Raw genomic sequence first — 17,055 nt, forward strand, 5'->3', positions numbered from 1 at the left:
GAAGCTGGTTAAGAGCAATGAAAAGAAGTTAACAAGTTCAGTTGAACAAACACAAAATAACAAAACGGTAAATATAAAGTTCAGTTTGAGTTGTTTGATTTGGTATAAGCATCCAAATACAATGCATGAGATCGAATGTGTTGCGAGCAGCATTGGCCTAATTTTTGAGGGCAGTTGTCGAAGGCCAATTATGAAGCAAACTCATTAATAAAGCTAGATTGTGTGCGTAATCAATGAACAGATAGAATATATAGGGTGGGCCATGTAAATTTGCTTTTTGAATCGGCTATAAAAAAACTAATCAATATTTTTTCAAACTTTTTTTTTTATTTTGAAGATTGAACATTGTCATTTATGAATAAAAAATAATATCGTTCACATGACTGGCTTTACAGTAGGCCATTCGATCAACCCAATTTTTAAGCACATTTTCGATTGTTTGGGCTTCAATTTCATGAATGGCAACTTCGATTTCCTGTTTTAAATCATCAATCGTCTCTGAATGGTTCGCATAGCATTTGTCCTTAACGGCTCCCCACAAAAAATAGTCCAACGGGCTTAAATCACAGCTCCGAGGCGGACAATTCATATCGGAATTTCGGCTGATTATTCGGTTTTCAAAAACGGTAGCCAAAAGTTCGAGCGTTACTTTGGCAGTGTGACAAGTTGCACCGTCCTGTTGAAACTGAATGTCGTCCATGTCATCCTCTTTAATTTTTAGAAACAACTCGTTGAGCATGTCCCGGTAACGCTCGCCATTTACTGTAACCGCAGCTCCTCGCTCATTTTCGAAAAAAATGGCCCGATAATGCCGCCAGATCAAAAACCGCACCAAACAGTGACTCGTTGGGGATGCATTTGCTTCTCTACAGTAATGTGTGGATTTTCTGAGCCTTAAATCCGACAATTTTGCTTATTGACGTAGCCACCGATGTGAAAATGAGCTTCATCAGAAAAGATGATTTTTCGGTAAAACCACTTTGGAAATAGGTTTTCAATATTTCCCAATTTTGTTCAAGCGTATAGCGTCCTATTTCGTAAATGTCAAACCTTTAAGTAAATTATGAACACATTTGACATGTCATTTGTCTTACCATTCTCAAAAAAATAAATGGTTCAAAAAGCAAACGCTATATGGCTCACCCTGTACTATTTTATCAAATATACATATGCATTTATTAACTTTGTTTCTTCAAATAAGCACTAAATCAAAAATGGGTTTCGTTGGTCTGGATGATTGATGCCCTCCTTTCGCAGTAAATATGCTTAGCGATGTAACCCTTATGATAATTAATTATTAATATTAATTTGTTCCTTATCGACTATGTATCTGTATGCCGTAGCCGAATGGGTTGGAATTCAGAGAGAACGTAGGTTCGAATCTCGATGAAAGACCAAAATTAAGAAAAAGTTTTTTCTAATAGCGGTCGCACCTCGGCAAGCAATGGCAAACCTCTGAGTGTATTTCTCCCGTGAAAAAGCTCCTGATAAAAACTATCTGCCATTCGGAGTCGGCTTACCGCTGTAGGTCTCTCCATTTGTGGAACAACATCAAGACGCACGCCGCAAATAGGAGGAGAAGCTCGGCCAAACACCCAAAAAGGGTGCTTTTACTTACTTATGACAATATAAATATTTATTTACAAGACCCAAAGGTCGATTTACATTTTTTGTTTATATGTCTACATTTCTAGTTTTATCGCTCTAAGGCTTCATTTGTACTTTCATTTAGTTCATTTGCGTTGAATTCAATGAAATATATTTAATTTAAATACATTTAATTTAACATTACACTGTGCGGCACCATTTTTGAGGGCTGAGAATCAATTTACCTATATGTAGGTATATCAACTAGAGATACAGAGAAAAAATTGCCAGCGCAATACATGCACAAATTTGATGGGAGCGTGATCTTTTTCTTGAAAACCAATTTAGTACCGAATACGAGGTATCTATTGAAAATATCCATGACATTTATCCCGGCCATTTGCAACATTTATATGGGCATTTTCGTTAATCCAGTGAAGTTTTTATGACATAAAACTCAAAATAATGTTTACTAGTGAATATATTCGAAAGAATAGTTTCGTAGTCCTTCTTTGATGGGACAGTTTAGGACAATAATGCGTATGAGAGACGTAAATAACTTTTACAGAGCTCAATATAAGAAGTTTCGGCTCTTGAATTAGTTTGCTCTTTTGGGGACGTAGGAAAAAATTTGCATTGTAAATTTGCAAATTTTGAATTGGAAACGATTGATTTGGCATATTTGAGACACTTATGGTTCACGATTATTTACATTCAACGGAATTTTTGATCTTAATGAAAAAAATTTAAATCGATTAAGGATGAAGAAAACTTTGAACAGTAGATAAGCTTCACTTTTATTCACTTGCATGATAGTGTTTGGTCTATTTGCAGGGGAACTTTGGACTTGAGAACACAGGGAATATCCTGAATCAATTTATTTCTCTTTTGCACACACAGCCTTCCTGGTGGGACTACTAAGCATATGTCAAGCTGTCTCAGAATCTCGAGAACGCAGTTTCTAACTATTTCTAGCCTCCCCTTTTCTTCTCCCGTTCCCACCATCCTTCTCTTTTTCTCACTTATTATACTAAGTTTTAGTCTATAAGTTTAATAGTTAAAATAGTTTACAATTTTAAGTAGCATTTTTATGTATACCCTCCTCGTTTTCTAGAATTATATGAAGATGTACTACCACAAGACTTTGTCTTACTATGTTCAAATAAATTGAAATTGAAATTGAATTCAAATTATAGGCCCCTTTTTTTCGCCAAGACTTAGCAAATGGTGAATAGATGAGGAAAATGTACATATGTCCGCAACACGGGAAGAGAACTGCCTTAAATTACATGGACTGTTAAGGCAGTGCGGCCTAATGAGCTGTAACCATACTTACTAGCGGCGAATCTTACTCGATAACTTAGTCGTTGCTTTCGCATGCAAATTTTTCGTCAAGTTAATCGAGCATGGAAATAGCGAGCGGGGAAATGGCGAATAGAAGAGGCCTTAAGAGTGTATTTGAAGTGAAATGCGAAATTCTTATAGCCTTATTCCAAAAATAACTATTTCCATAAGGCAGCTTATAGTTTTCAGAATAGGTATTATATGTACTATTTTAAAGTTGTAGATGACTTCCTTTGCTAACTGAACATCGAAGCCCTTCTTCGACGAACAGAAACAATATTTTATAAGTTCTCTATTATGCTCTCCCACTGTATTTTGTAGAACCATGGTAAATGACAACCACCATGGAGTATTTGAGCGAAATATTCTCTGAAAGAATTAGCCAAGGAAGCTGTACCAGTAGTTCACCTCTTTATCTCCATATACATCATATCTGCTCCGGTTATATTTATACTACTATATTCAAAAATTTAAGTGGTCATCATGATGGAAAGAATAACGAGATGGCGCCTATCGTGGTCCCGTTACTTTGCTCTCAGCGAATTTGATAACGAGTTACGTGATTTTAGCTCCAGTACGGCCAGAATACCATTTTCGTAACTTGATTTAGCATTTTTTTTGTTATTTAGTCTGAGAGTTTTAGTTCTTTCTTCATGACATTTTTCTAGCCTGTTCTAATTAAAAGTAATGTTTATAATTTTGTAAAATATAAATTTTTTTTAAATTAGTTCAATAATTCACTTAGTTTTATTTAGCTTTACTTTTTTTAACATCTGGTGACATTGCCCGCGATTGCAGGTGTTGTTGTTGGCTTTCGGCAGTCAAATCTCTCTCTCGCTACTGCAGTATTGCCTACCTTTGGATATAAAATCGCACTAAAATTCCCATTCAAAGAAAATAGCACAACAAATTGTTATTCCATCACTTAAAGAACTTTGTATGCGTGACAAATTGTCTTTAAAATGTGCGTTTTTTTTTTTTTAAATAAATGTGTTATGCTTATGTAAAATTTAATTTATAAGTTATTTTTGTCAAGCGAGACTATTTTGTTAAGGGAAAAACTTATTTGCTATTTTTGAGGTTATGTAACTAGATAAGGTACTCTTTTTGTAAAAATGTCAGTATGGTTTCTTTAGTATTTTCTGGTATTTTGTGGCTTATTTTTACAATGAATACACCTCTTGATGCCCTATGTCCCACTAAGGATTGATGGCCGGAAGAAACGATTACACCTCTATGGTTTTAATCCGCATTCAGTAAATTCAAACGCCTTTTAAAATGTGTAAAAAGGTTTTCAATCTTAAGAAGAGTTGAGAGAAAAAGATTTAATATTCTTGCATAACCTTAAAAGGACCAAAAAATTAAATTCACACTTTCAAAATAATATAATATATATATATTAATAATATAATTTGTTTTTTAACCTAAAGTTTCGGTAGCTTTAAATTAAAAAAAAAGAAACAAACACGAAACTTCAAAATTTTCGCATTTTCGGTATAAAAAAGCACTAAATTTATTGCGAAGAGCAAATGGTTGGCAATACTGCACAACTCAGCAAACGTGACGTCACGTACGCTCTGATGGTCGCAATCTTCTTTCTATCATTCTTGAGTGGTCATATAAGGCCAACTCTCAACATGTAGAGAATTATACTACATCCTCAGTACTCATTCCCATATTCCGAGACTAGGTCAATGGGTCGTATGCTGATAATGCTTGAGGATAGGGTGTGAACTTGATTTGTGGTTCAGTTTGAGAAACTTTTGAATTGCAAGTGCAAACAATTGGTTACGTGACAGCAGGTGAACTAATCTTCATATCTGTTATCATAATTACAAATAACATTCACTATTTTTTTTATTCAAATACAATACGAGTACTACAGTAGAATGATGAATTTTCTGAATGAGATATTATAATTATAAGACCGCCTAATTCTGCTCCCGATGCTGAGTAGTTGTAGAGCTAAAGAAAAAATCTAAATCAAAAATTTTGTATTCTTTCACAAAAATAGCAATTGAGAAGTTTGCTAATAAAAGAATCAAAAATAGTCATAATACAGAGAGTCATAAAATCACTTACATATTTTCCAGTTTTTTTTTGGGCCTTTTTAGGCGCTTAAGTGCATGTTTCTAAGTTTGAAAATTTTTATGTGCAGCATGTATACCATGTGCAAAAAATACTAAAAAAAACTTCATAGAAAACTAACAAAAAATCGCTACTCGTCACTAATAGTAATAAAAATTGCTGTTTTTTTCAAGCCTATTTCCAGCTGCCTAAAATATTCAATGGATACTCAAATGCTTCGCACAAATGCTCTTTGTTATTCGCTTTTTGCGATAGATGTTATATTTTCACTCACTTACCCACACTCTCAAACACTCCACCCTAAAAACACCATTTTGTGCGAGTGAAAAGTGTTGAAAAATTTATCATCAGTGAACCTGACAGCAAAACATTCAAAATTTCCACACGATAACACAAACTTGCAATATTTCATGTACGCAATGTGCATGTACGAGTATCGAGCGTTAGCACCAACCCATCAATTCTTGCGACCCGACAATGTCTCACACTAATTTTGATGAAATGACTGATTTTTGTGTTGAAAATGGTAATTTTTCATATTTGAAAATATGAACTTACATACACGAACTTATGAAAACACAAATATATTTGTTCAAATGTGCCCGCGTACATATGTATGTATATATATATTATATGTAGTACATATGAGTGTAGCTAGTGATTTTTTTCGGCGCTAAGGGTGGATTTTCTCGAAACTTTGTGCTTTTATTACTTTTGTTGTTAGTATCATTCTAATGGTATAGGCTTTTTGATATATGACTAGGTTAAGCGTATTTTTCTGTGTATAGGCTCACTTCTAATTCTGCCTGTTGCACTGCTTCTGTGCTGGCGTAGCATTTGGTCTCTGCTCAGAGAATAGCATGCATGGAGGTCACTTTGGTGTCGGTGAGTGTGCAAATAGGCATATGTATGTAGGTACTAACTCATCGTTTATGAATTGATGCTGATATTTTGATTTATTATTTTTATTGTTGTGGTTGAAGCTGTTCTGTTTGCATGTTCATGAATACATGTACGCCAATAAAAATGCTAGAGTATTTTCTGAGCTTATGATGTCAGCTTTTGATGAGTTACTGACAGCTTTCTTTATATGTGAATAGTGCAATTATGAAACTACAATAAAAGAGTTTTTTCCTAAAAAAAATGTTAAATTGGCATACCATTTATTGATGCTACGTGCTGTACGAGCTAGCAACGGAAAAGTCTTTCCGTATTTTGTCAATAGATGTCGTTGGAGTCATCTATCTCCAGTGCTACCAATCACATTGTGTCATATCATATGGTGTTAGAAAGGTGACATTTTAAGCTTCATTTAACCAAAAAAAAATTAAATTCGGAGAAGTTGAAAAAAAGTTTTAGCTGTTCAAACATGAGTGAAAATAATGAAGAAATTCGCTATATTTTGAAATTTTTGTATAAAAAAGGGAAGAATGTCACGCAAGCCACCAATGGAATTTGTGAAGTTTACGGAGACGATGCTGTATCAGTTCGTGATGCTCAATGGTTCGCTCGCTTCCGTCCTGGAAATTTCGATGTGAAAGATGCACCCCGCTCCGGTCGACCTGTCGTTGAAAAAGTCGATGAAATTATGGAAAAGATTGACCAGGACCGTCACATAAGCTGCCGTGACATCGCCAAGGCACTAAACATTCATCATCACCATTTAAAAAAGGCTGGTTACAAAAAGAAGCTCGATGTTTGGGTACCACATGAATTGTCTGTGAAAAATTTAATGGACCGAATTAACAACTGCGATTCTTTGCTGAAACGAAATGAGATCGAACCATTTCTGAAGCGAATGGTAATAGGAGACGAAAAGTGGATCAAATACGACAATAATGTGCGAAAAAGATCATGGTGCAAGGGTGGTGAAGCTCAACAAACGGTCGCAAAGACAGGATTGATGCCTCGAAAGGTTATGCTGTGTGTTTGGTGGGATTGGAAAGGAATCATCCACTATGAGCTGCTCCAGCCTGCTCAAACGATTGATTCTACACTTTACTGTCAACAACTAATGAGATTGAAGTAAGCAATCGAAAAAAAACGGCCGGAACTGATCAGCAGAAAGGGCGTCGTCTTCCATTAGGACAACGCTAGGCCACACACATCTTTGATGACTCGGCAAACACTGGGAGAGCTTGGCTGGGAAGTTTTTATGCATGCGCCATATAGCCCTGACCTTGCACCATCGGACTACCATTTCTTTCGGTCAATGCAGAACTCCCTTAATGGAGTAAAGTTGGCTTCAAGAGAAGCCTGTGAAAATTACTTGTCGCAGTTTTTCGCCGAGAAACCACAAAAGTTTTACACTGATGGAATAATGCCTCTAGAAGAAAAATGGCAAAAGGTGGTCGACCAAAATGGTACATATTTGGTTTAATAAAGTTCATTATAGATATAAAAAAAATGAAATGATGTTTGATTAGAAATACGAAAAAACTTTTTCGACTACCCAATATTTCGTAGCACACCAAACTGAAGAATTGGATAAGCAGCATCCTAAATTACAGAAATCTCTAAATGCCTAAAATGATATGGGTACACCAAGGGTTGTTAGTTCTGTCAACTCTATGTAATTTCATCAACAAATTACTCAACTGTAACCTACGGCATGTGATTAAACCATCTGCTCACTAATAAAACGGCCCCTGATGTTCGGTTTGGTAAGGTTAAATGGGCTACTCTTTGAAAGAATCAGTACCTATATCCTTCCATCCAAACAGATATTTCAGCAAGACGCATTCAGAGAAGAGTAGAACATTCATACAGGATGTGCATTCCCTTATTTTTTATTGCCTTGAAGAGTGGAACATTCACTCAGGATGTATTGAGTGGATTTTCCATCTTTCTGATTTCCATCTTTTATACAGCACTCCTTATGGAAACCGCTGAATCTGCCAGCCATATGGCAAATGGTAATAACAAGCTGTAAGAAAGGTGTTGAGATAATTTTTTTTTTTTTTTTTGGTGTTAATATTTATTTTATTTTTTTTTATATTTTATTTTGTGATATTCTATTAACCTTCACATGTGAAAACAAAATACACAGAGAGAGGATTATGTTCATAGACTCGATTCCTCGAGTCCTCTCTCAGACCCTCACATCGCGCAGAGGCTTGCTTCCTCCTGCTTCCCTGAACTCAGCAGTCGTTACCGATCTAAGTGGCTTGAGTACAGCCAGATTGATCATAAAGAAGCTATGTTCTGACCAGCTTTTTGACCATGTCAACTGCGTATATCGTGACTAGAAAAACATGAAAGTATTCCGAAAGTCTGTAAAATTCGGTCAACGACACCTGCTTGAGAAAGGGACAGATTCTGTACCACTGTACATATATTTTTAGTCCTCTGTGAATACTCTAGTCTCTTCTTGCTTAGAACTATTATAGTGTATTTGTACCATGAAGAAGCACCATATAAAACAACATATACCGTTCGGACTCGGTTTAAAACAGTAGGTAGCTCCATTTATGGAGCAACATCAAGACGCACGCTACAAATAGGAGGAAGGACTTGGCTAAACACCTAACAGAAGTGTGAGCGTCAATTATTTATTTATTTTATCGAATTGGAAGTTTTTAACGGCTCCCTCTGCGTGATAATTCATGGCAAATCATATATTCCCCCGTGAATTGATTTTTCTATACTTTTCAGGACCACTATGGAGTCATATATCGACCATCGATAAAAAACAACAAACATGGCTAAAGGACATCAGACTATATTATTGATGCAGGTATTCTGTTATTATAACGAATGTACTAGAATTGTCCGTGAGAAGCCATTATATCCTAATTAAAACCTAATCTAAAAATTATATAGCTAAACTTCTGTCGAAGAACTTCCTTCTCGTTTTACATACATACCTATATACTTGTATATTATTTTAATATTTTCTGTTTTTATAAACCTATACTTTACTTACCGGTGTGCGTTCTTTGATGCGCTTTTAGATGCGAACTTTTTGTATAGACTTTTTTGCAACCCAAAAATTGGCACTTATGTATTCGACGCTTAGCATCTGGACTATGATCATGTAGTCGTTGGTGGTTCTTAGTGGTCACTGCAATGGTTAAGGGTGGCACAAGAAGTTAATATGAAGTAAGTAATAATTAAAATTTTAAATATAATTGAAGCCTATTAAATTGTTCCAATACAATAGTTACAGCTTTTTAAGTTACATAGCTTTTACAGACTGAGTATGCTAGCTATAAACTGTTGCTACATATCTATAGGGTGGGCCATGTAGAATTTGCTTTTTAAGTTCTTGAATGATGCTGATGACCTTAGAAATATAAGTGCAGCCAGAACCATGGGCTTGCTTTTTAAACTGCTACTGTGGTGTCATAGACTACCACTTTTACCTAACTACCTACCTAGCTATCTAGTGATGGAAGTCAGAAAAATTATAGAGAGACGTTTTCTTTGAGAAAAACATTACAATATATAAACGGAATTTCGGATAAAACAAGAGAGTTAAGCTCGAATTCTATCTGTATCTCCTCTTTCTCTATTTCTATCTCTATCTCATCTCTCTCCAAACAAACATATTTCAATCAATATTAAACATGTTTTTTATTTTCTTCATAGCTACTCACATGTGGTTACTTGCGGATTCTGCAGTTGCGTGCCACGCTGTGCGATCTGCGCTGCTGTCACCGCCATATTCATCACATGTTGTTGCATTTGTTGTTGTTGTTTCGAAGTAACTGTCGCATTCAGCATCGCTGCAGCCACACTCCCACTACCACTATTCTGCATTTGTATGATACGCGCCAAACTAATAGCGCCACTCTTCGTACCATTCGCTGATGTTAGACGAACGATAGTGCTGCGCGGAATGTTGCTATGTACCGTTGACGAAGATGACGACGAAGACGATACTGATGACTGTGACTGCGTTGGTTGTAGCGGATGTGGTTCGGTATTGGTGCCAGCGCTCGTAGTTTGTGTGCTCAAGTGTGACTTTTGCTGCTGTTGTTGTTGCTGTTGTAGCAGAGGAACTGTAGTCGACGTCAATGTAGGATTCTTGCTGCTATTAACCAGAGTCGATACGGCACTGGAAAAGCGTAGTATGGCTGCTGAAGTTGGTGATCCAGCGGAGTATTGCGTCTGACCGAGGCGCTGTTGCTGTTGAATAAGTGCAGCCAACTCGGTAGCACTTAGGGTGCCAGCATCGATTTGTTGTTGCTGTTGCTGCTGCTGAGTGTTATTTGTGTTGCTGGTACGTATCGATTCGGGTGATGATGGTGGCGTCAGCGTCGGCGACATATAATCATGCGGGCTTGTACTGCTACTACTGTTACTTTGATTGTTGCTATTATGGCCACTGCTGATGCTAACATTAATGCTATTAGCACGATTAGTAGCACCTTTGTTATGAGCCTTTGTGGTAATCACGCGCAATTTAATGCCCTTCTCCGATACTGTCGAAATAGTGGTCCCGATACTGGCAGTATTGATGGCACCAGCAACCGGCGTGGGCGTACTCGAAGCAGATCCACATGGTGAATACGCGAGTGAGGTGGCAGCGGCATTACCCAGCGATGTGGCCAATGCAGATGCGGTAAATTTTTCCTCACAACCATCCAAATGCAGTTCATCTTCATCTTCATCTATCCGCTCCTTCTTCACCACAACTGAACAACTAAGCGTCTGTGAACCACTGCTATCCCACGACATACCTGAACATGTTGATGATACTGACGATGTAGTTGAAACTGAATCGAGATTTTGCTCTTTGATTTTCAGCTCCTCGAAAATGCGCGCTGGTGCGGATAGCAGATCCCAAGCTGTGTCGATTTCGGAATGGATTTTTTTGTATGATTGCAATTTGGGTTCATCTCGTAGATAGCGCTCCAATTCGTACCATGTCTATAAGAGAGATAGATAAAGTCAAAATTTAATACTTCGTTTGAGGAACATACATATATTTAGAAGAGGTGGAAAAAATATACATATATATTTTTTTAATCTACTTGAAGCAAAACCATGAGATTTTTTCCTGAAAGTTGCCGATCGATATCAACAGACGGTGGCGTTCAAGGTGGCTTACGGCAAATCCATTGTTTATTACTCAGTCACAAGATTTAACGGACTAGTGAAAATGACAAAATTTTTTTACAAACGATTTGATGGCATGGAGATCTCTCGCTAAAATGACCTGAGTTGTCTACCAATGTGATTTGATCACGCTGGACTCTTTCTTGTGGAGTTTTCAGAATTTTCTATAATTATAGGTCTATGCCAATAAGACACAGTGTCCTAATAATTAACATAATCCGAGCTCTTGCTTGCACTCGGCCGGATCCGTGCCCCCGCGCAAAGCCGGGGTGTGTATTTGAACGATGCCATTCACACAATTTACGAAGTACGTTTATGTTGCCTCTAAATGTCACATGGTTTTGGGGTTCCGAGACTTGCCTACTGGCATCCCAGATAACTTTATTCCTGCACAAACCCATTCTGCTTAGTTGATGGACATAAATAAAATCTCCAAATGGTTTTAGAGCTGGTGCTGGAAAGTGAACCAAAATAAATCTTTACATACAACCATTACTACAAAGAGAACCACTATGATACTGCCAAATACCTATATTTGAATTAACGGCTTATTATTAATGTTTCGAAACATGAATTGGCTGTGAAACCGTAAACCCCCTCTCAATAGACAACAAGCCTTTCCTTTATGGAATCCGACTGCGGGGCACAACGTCAGGTTGAAAATTGGAAATTCTGTAACGTTTTCAGTCCAAAACCATACACACCTTGGTTAACGCTCCGTGGTAGATGACTTCTTTTCCAAATTTATTGGGACTTAAAAATTTCTTTAATAAAAGAGGATATAAAAAAGTTAACCAGGAAATACCGAGATCGACTTCAATCACATCGAAATGAACTGTCACCATTGTATGTCTTTTTAAAGTTGAAAAAGAAAACACCGATCCTGTTCATCTATGAACTACTTATAAAATGTTAAATTTGTTTACTACAAGTAGAAAGGATATTTCACAGGTAATCAATGCAACTTTTTAAATGAATTCAAATATTTTGTTTAAAGGTTACATTATGCTCCAAAAACAGCTTTTCGATCCTTTTGTGTTGGTGTAGCCAATTGTCTTTTATATGACCAGAAAGGTATAAGTTGCTACGATTGGGCCAAACACTCAATTCCGACCTCTACTTTCAACAACTTGCAAGATTGAAGCAGGCAATAGAAAGACTTTTGGGTTCCATCAAGACAATGCCGCTACAAACATCTTTAACGCCTCGCTAGGAGTCTCCAGATATTAAACGGGAAGTGCCATTGAATTCGATTTATGGTCAAAAGCTGGCGCCTAGTATTATCACCTTTTAAAACATTTACAAAACTAACTATTATAAACACCAATACTACTACTACGTGAAATATAATAAAAAATACTCTGTTCTCCAGCGATGAAACTGTGTGGCACCTCGTTCTTACAAATATTTTGTCCTGAAGCAGTGTTCGTTTCTGAATACAACTTGATATATCATATGTACATACAGGACACTTTTGTGTAAAAATTTATGAGCGTGCCGTAACTTATATCTACATATTTACATATGTACATACATACGCCAAAGCAATCGTCGCGCTGCACATACCCAGTGAAACAATTTTTTGAAGCTGAAAGGAACCGAAAGAGTTTCAAATCGAAATTTTATTTGAAATATAATATATAAATTTATATTCAACGTAATCATTTCTTATTAAAACGTCGCCATATTACAGAAGATGTTAAGAAAAAATAGGTTTATCTAATAAAAGTAGGGCAAAAAATTGACAAACTTAACTTTTTATCAACATCTAAACCAAGTAAACCGCTAAACTAACATAACTACACTTTGGATGGTATTAAGAATACAAATTATTAAAAAAAATAACATAGTTTGTTGCAGAATACAATAAAATACCATTCGGACCATTAAAAGAGTTTCTAAGTTTGTCTTATAATATTTCATTCCATCAGCGTAGAACTTCTTGGGATTTCGCGACAAAACTAGGTGCATTATGCAACTCTATTTGAATAAGATCGCTCTGCAAAGTGAAAAAAAAAATCATAATTTGGGAGCCATGCTTAAGTGTTCGGCTTAAGGTTTTTATGCTGGAAAGGGTTTAAGAGGTTAACTAACGATGGTTTTTGTTTGCTATGAACAACATAATCCGAGAACACAGCGTTAAGATTCTATGAATCATGCATCTAAAGAACCCAGTCAATCTTGATCTGGTTGATTCAACTGAAAAACATGCTTACAAATTTCTAATTGTTGACAGTGATTAGAATCAGTTTCAGCTCACTTTTTCCATAACATTTGCTTCTTTTTTTTCATTATTATCATACATAATAAGCTTTTCATTATCACTAGTTCCTCGATTGCTCCAGGTATCTAAGTAGAAAATGAATGCTGTATCTCCTTTTCGATGTACCTCATCAGACGTATGTACCGAAAGTTTTGAGGGTTATGGAAAATACCGAACGATTACTACGTACGGTTGTGTAAATCTCTCAATTCTACAGATGAAATCCATCAGGTTGGTAATATTGCTAAGAACCGATATGCCTCCTGTCTAGCTATCGCATCTATATCCCTATGACCAGGGACTAAGGGATGGGCCTAATTTCAAAATATTCGCAGCCCAAAGGTAAGCCAGACATTCCCCGACTAATTTCGAGCGCACCAACATCCAGCCCAGAGCTTTCATTGGCTCTTGAATGCCGAAGTAAATGTTTATTTTCTTGATAGTAGTAACCAACAATTTCTTTCTTGACTGCGGCTACTTCCGCATGGACTACACTGCAGTGATCCGGTAGCTTGAATTTGAGCTCGATGGGGCACAGTGCGTAGAATACTTTGACCTTAACTTTGAACATCTTATTTAACACGTTCCCGCCGGCGCTGTTATTCATGGCCTTCGCCCACAGACGGCAACGTTTACATCTTTTCGCTCTATCGGAAGCGATTGCAGGTTATAATATATAAAACGAAATTTTTTCATAAGGGTAGTCGTTTATGGCTTCTCATCTCATAGGTACCGTCTAATAAAGTACCATTGGTAGTACACGCCGTCCCATGAAGCAATCTTGTGCGGGCCACCGCTGGTACACGCCGCCTCATGAAGCAATCTTGTGCGAGCCACCGGTGGTACGCGCCGGCGTGAACGTGTTAAAAAAAAGTTAGATTATGTTGTACGGTCTAATACATACTATATACGAGGGTGGATTGATAAGTCTTTAGAATTGCGACATGTATCGGTCATAAATTTACTTAATTATTGTGATCGTTAAAAGTGAACTATCAAAAGCGAGCTGTCAAAATTTCATAACATATGGTCAAACGGTACTTTTTTGAGAATTATTTTTGCAAAACACTTTTGTATTTTTATTAAAAATGGAAAAAAGTTAACTTCGTGTTGTTATAAAGTTCTTTCATTTGAAAGGTTTAAACCAGAAACAAATTATTGAGCAGTTGCAGACAGTATTAGGGGAACATGCACCCTCAAATTCAACAGTTTACAATTGGGTAAACGAGTTTAAACATGATCGGATAAGCACCAAAGATGAGCCACGCTCTGGGAGGCCAAAAGAAGTAACGACTCCAGAAACGGTGGAAAAAGTGTACAAAATTGTCACACAAGATTGAAGAATTAAATTGAGAGAGATCGCTGACATTGTTAACATTAGTTATGAACGTGTGCATAACATAATACATAATGAATTGGGTATGAAAAAGCGTTCAGCTAGATGGGTGCCGCGTTTGCTAACTCCTCGGCAAAAAATGAACCGAATGTCGACTTCAAAAGTTGGTTTAGACATGTTTAACAGAAATCCATCGGAATTTTTGCGTCGTTTCATAACGATGGATGAAACGTGGATCCACCACTATACACCAGAGTCTAAAAAAACAGTCCAAACAATGGGTAGAACGTGGCTCAAGTGCTCCAAAGAAGGCAAAGGTCGTTGCATCAGCTGGTAAGGTTATGCCATCTATTGTTTGGGATGCACAAGGTATAATTTTCATAGATTATCTTGAAAAGGGTAAACCCATCACAGCTGATTATTATTCATCTTTGTTGAATACATTGGACCAAAATATTAAGCAAAAACAGCCACATTTGAAGAAGAAGAAAATCCTCTTTTATCATGATAACGCTCCTTCACATTCATCTTGGAAAACGCAGAAAAAAATAAATGAGTTAGGCTATGAATTGCTCCCTCATCCACCATATTCGCCAGATTTAGCTCCCAGTGACTTTTTCCTTTTTCCAAATATGAAAAAATGGCTCGGCGGAAAAAGATTTGCGCCAAATAGTGAAGTTATAGCTGAAACAAATGCTTATTTTGAAGGTTTTGAAAAAACTTATTTTAGAGAAGGAATAAATATGTTAGAAAAGCGTTGAAAAAAATGTATTGACTTAAAAGGAGATTATGTTGAAAAATAAATAAATCTTTTGTTAAAAAACCAATGTCTAGTTTTCATTCTAAAGACTTATCAATCCACTCTCGTATGCATGTATACACCGACCAAAGCAAGAGTCATTTCTATCATTGAACATTTTATAAGAGATTTTCAAAAAGTCGATAGCTTTTGTTGACTGGGTGCATACATATGTTCATACGGCGACACAAACATACACGCATATATACTATAATATATTTGTGTTTCCCTCTAAGTTTCGGAGTGCTGCAAACATAAATTTTCCCGACAACATATGTTTGTGTGTGTGTGTGTGTGTGTGTGTGGATGTATTTTTGAAAAGCTGTAACACAAAGACCTTCTTTAATGGGATATGAATCAGCAGCAAAGCAATTTCACTCACTCATGTACGATGATTAATGGCTGATGTTATGGACGTACTTTCGGCAATTGCCCATACAAACGTATAGATTTGCAAGTGAATATGAGAGTGTGTGTATGTACAAATTAAAAATGGTTGCTGAAGATAGCAAAATATATTATTCGGCACTAGATGGTAGGGATAACTTTGAATAGTTTTTTTCCGGTTAGATTTGGTATGAGTGATTGGTTCGATGTTTGTAGTAGTGTATTTAACAAGGATCCAATTAGTGTTTTATAAATCGCAATTTCGATAAATTTATTACACGTTAAGTAGTAATAATTTACCCGCCAGGTGCCTGCTTGAAGTAAAAAGAACAAAGAATAATTTCTTTCATTTCTCTCGAAGCTGGCCTTTTTACGTACATATGTTAATCCTCATTACAACACTTTTGATATATCGTACCCGTTTTTTACCATCAATAAAACGATAATATCCTTTTTATTTTACTCAGGTGATGCGCTCATTTTACTTAAAAACTTGCTACCAAACATATTTTGCCTTCACCTAAAGGCCTAATCTCTTCGAAATCTCCGAAACCGACATCCGAAGATCATCCTGCATGAAACTATGGACTTTTACCTCTCTAGGAAGCCATTCCGACAGACGCTGCAACTTTCACGTTAGACAACAGTTTCAACCGAAGTTTTGTGTTTTCAAGTGAGTTGTACACATATAGGGACCTTTCTGACCACGAAACGTACAGAAAGCTGAGTAAAAGTGATTGAAATACGAAACTAATTTTGCTTACAACCTTGTACATATCTAGGTTAGGTTAGGTTAGGTTGAAGCGGTTGTCCTGTATGACACACTCAGGCTCATAGCCTATTGTGATGCCGCGTGGGGAGCTTGTCCCTATCTCTCCTAAAACCAGTGTGTGTTTTTCAAAAACTATAGAACTGAGGTCTTCTATAGAACTGAGGTCTTCTAACTCATTAAAAAATTGTCTACCCAGAATAGTAAACCTGCGGCTAGATAGAGCAGGGCAGTGGCACAGTAGGTGCGAGAGTGTCTCTTCCTCGTCCTCATCTAGACAACTTCTACAGAAGTCATGTGTTTGCACACCCATCTTTTGGGCGTGTCTACCTATTAGGCAGTGCCCCGTTATGACTGAGATCAATGTGCTAAGACTGTATTTATTTTGGCTTAGCAGAGATTCTGTGCGTTTAGCATTT

General features: G+C 36.7%; 1 protein-coding gene across 1 annotated transcript in view; it reads right to left on the reverse strand.

The window, feature by feature from the left end:
• The window catches only part of LOC129244226 (Krueppel-like factor luna), a 48,666-nt gene extending 34,750 nt beyond the window's left edge, over nt 1-13,916 (reverse strand). Inside the window, exons 1-3 of the mRNA XM_054881841.1 lie at nt 13,728-13,916; nt 9,618-10,893; nt 8,945-9,082 (exon numbers count right to left, since the gene is read on the reverse strand). Coding sequence (XP_054737816.1) covers nt 8,945-9,082; nt 9,618-10,893; nt 13,728-13,916 — 1,603 coding nt within the window. The remainder of the gene's footprint in view (nt 1-8,944; nt 9,083-9,617; nt 10,894-13,727) is intronic.
• Nucleotides 13,917-17,055: the final 3,139 nt, after the last annotated feature.

Source organism: Anastrepha obliqua, chromosome 4 (assembly GCF_027943255.1).
Source record: "Anastrepha obliqua isolate idAnaObli1 chromosome 4, idAnaObli1_1.0, whole genome shotgun sequence".
In the NCBI taxonomy this organism is placed as follows: Eukaryota; Metazoa; Arthropoda; class Insecta; order Diptera; family Tephritidae; genus Anastrepha; species Anastrepha obliqua.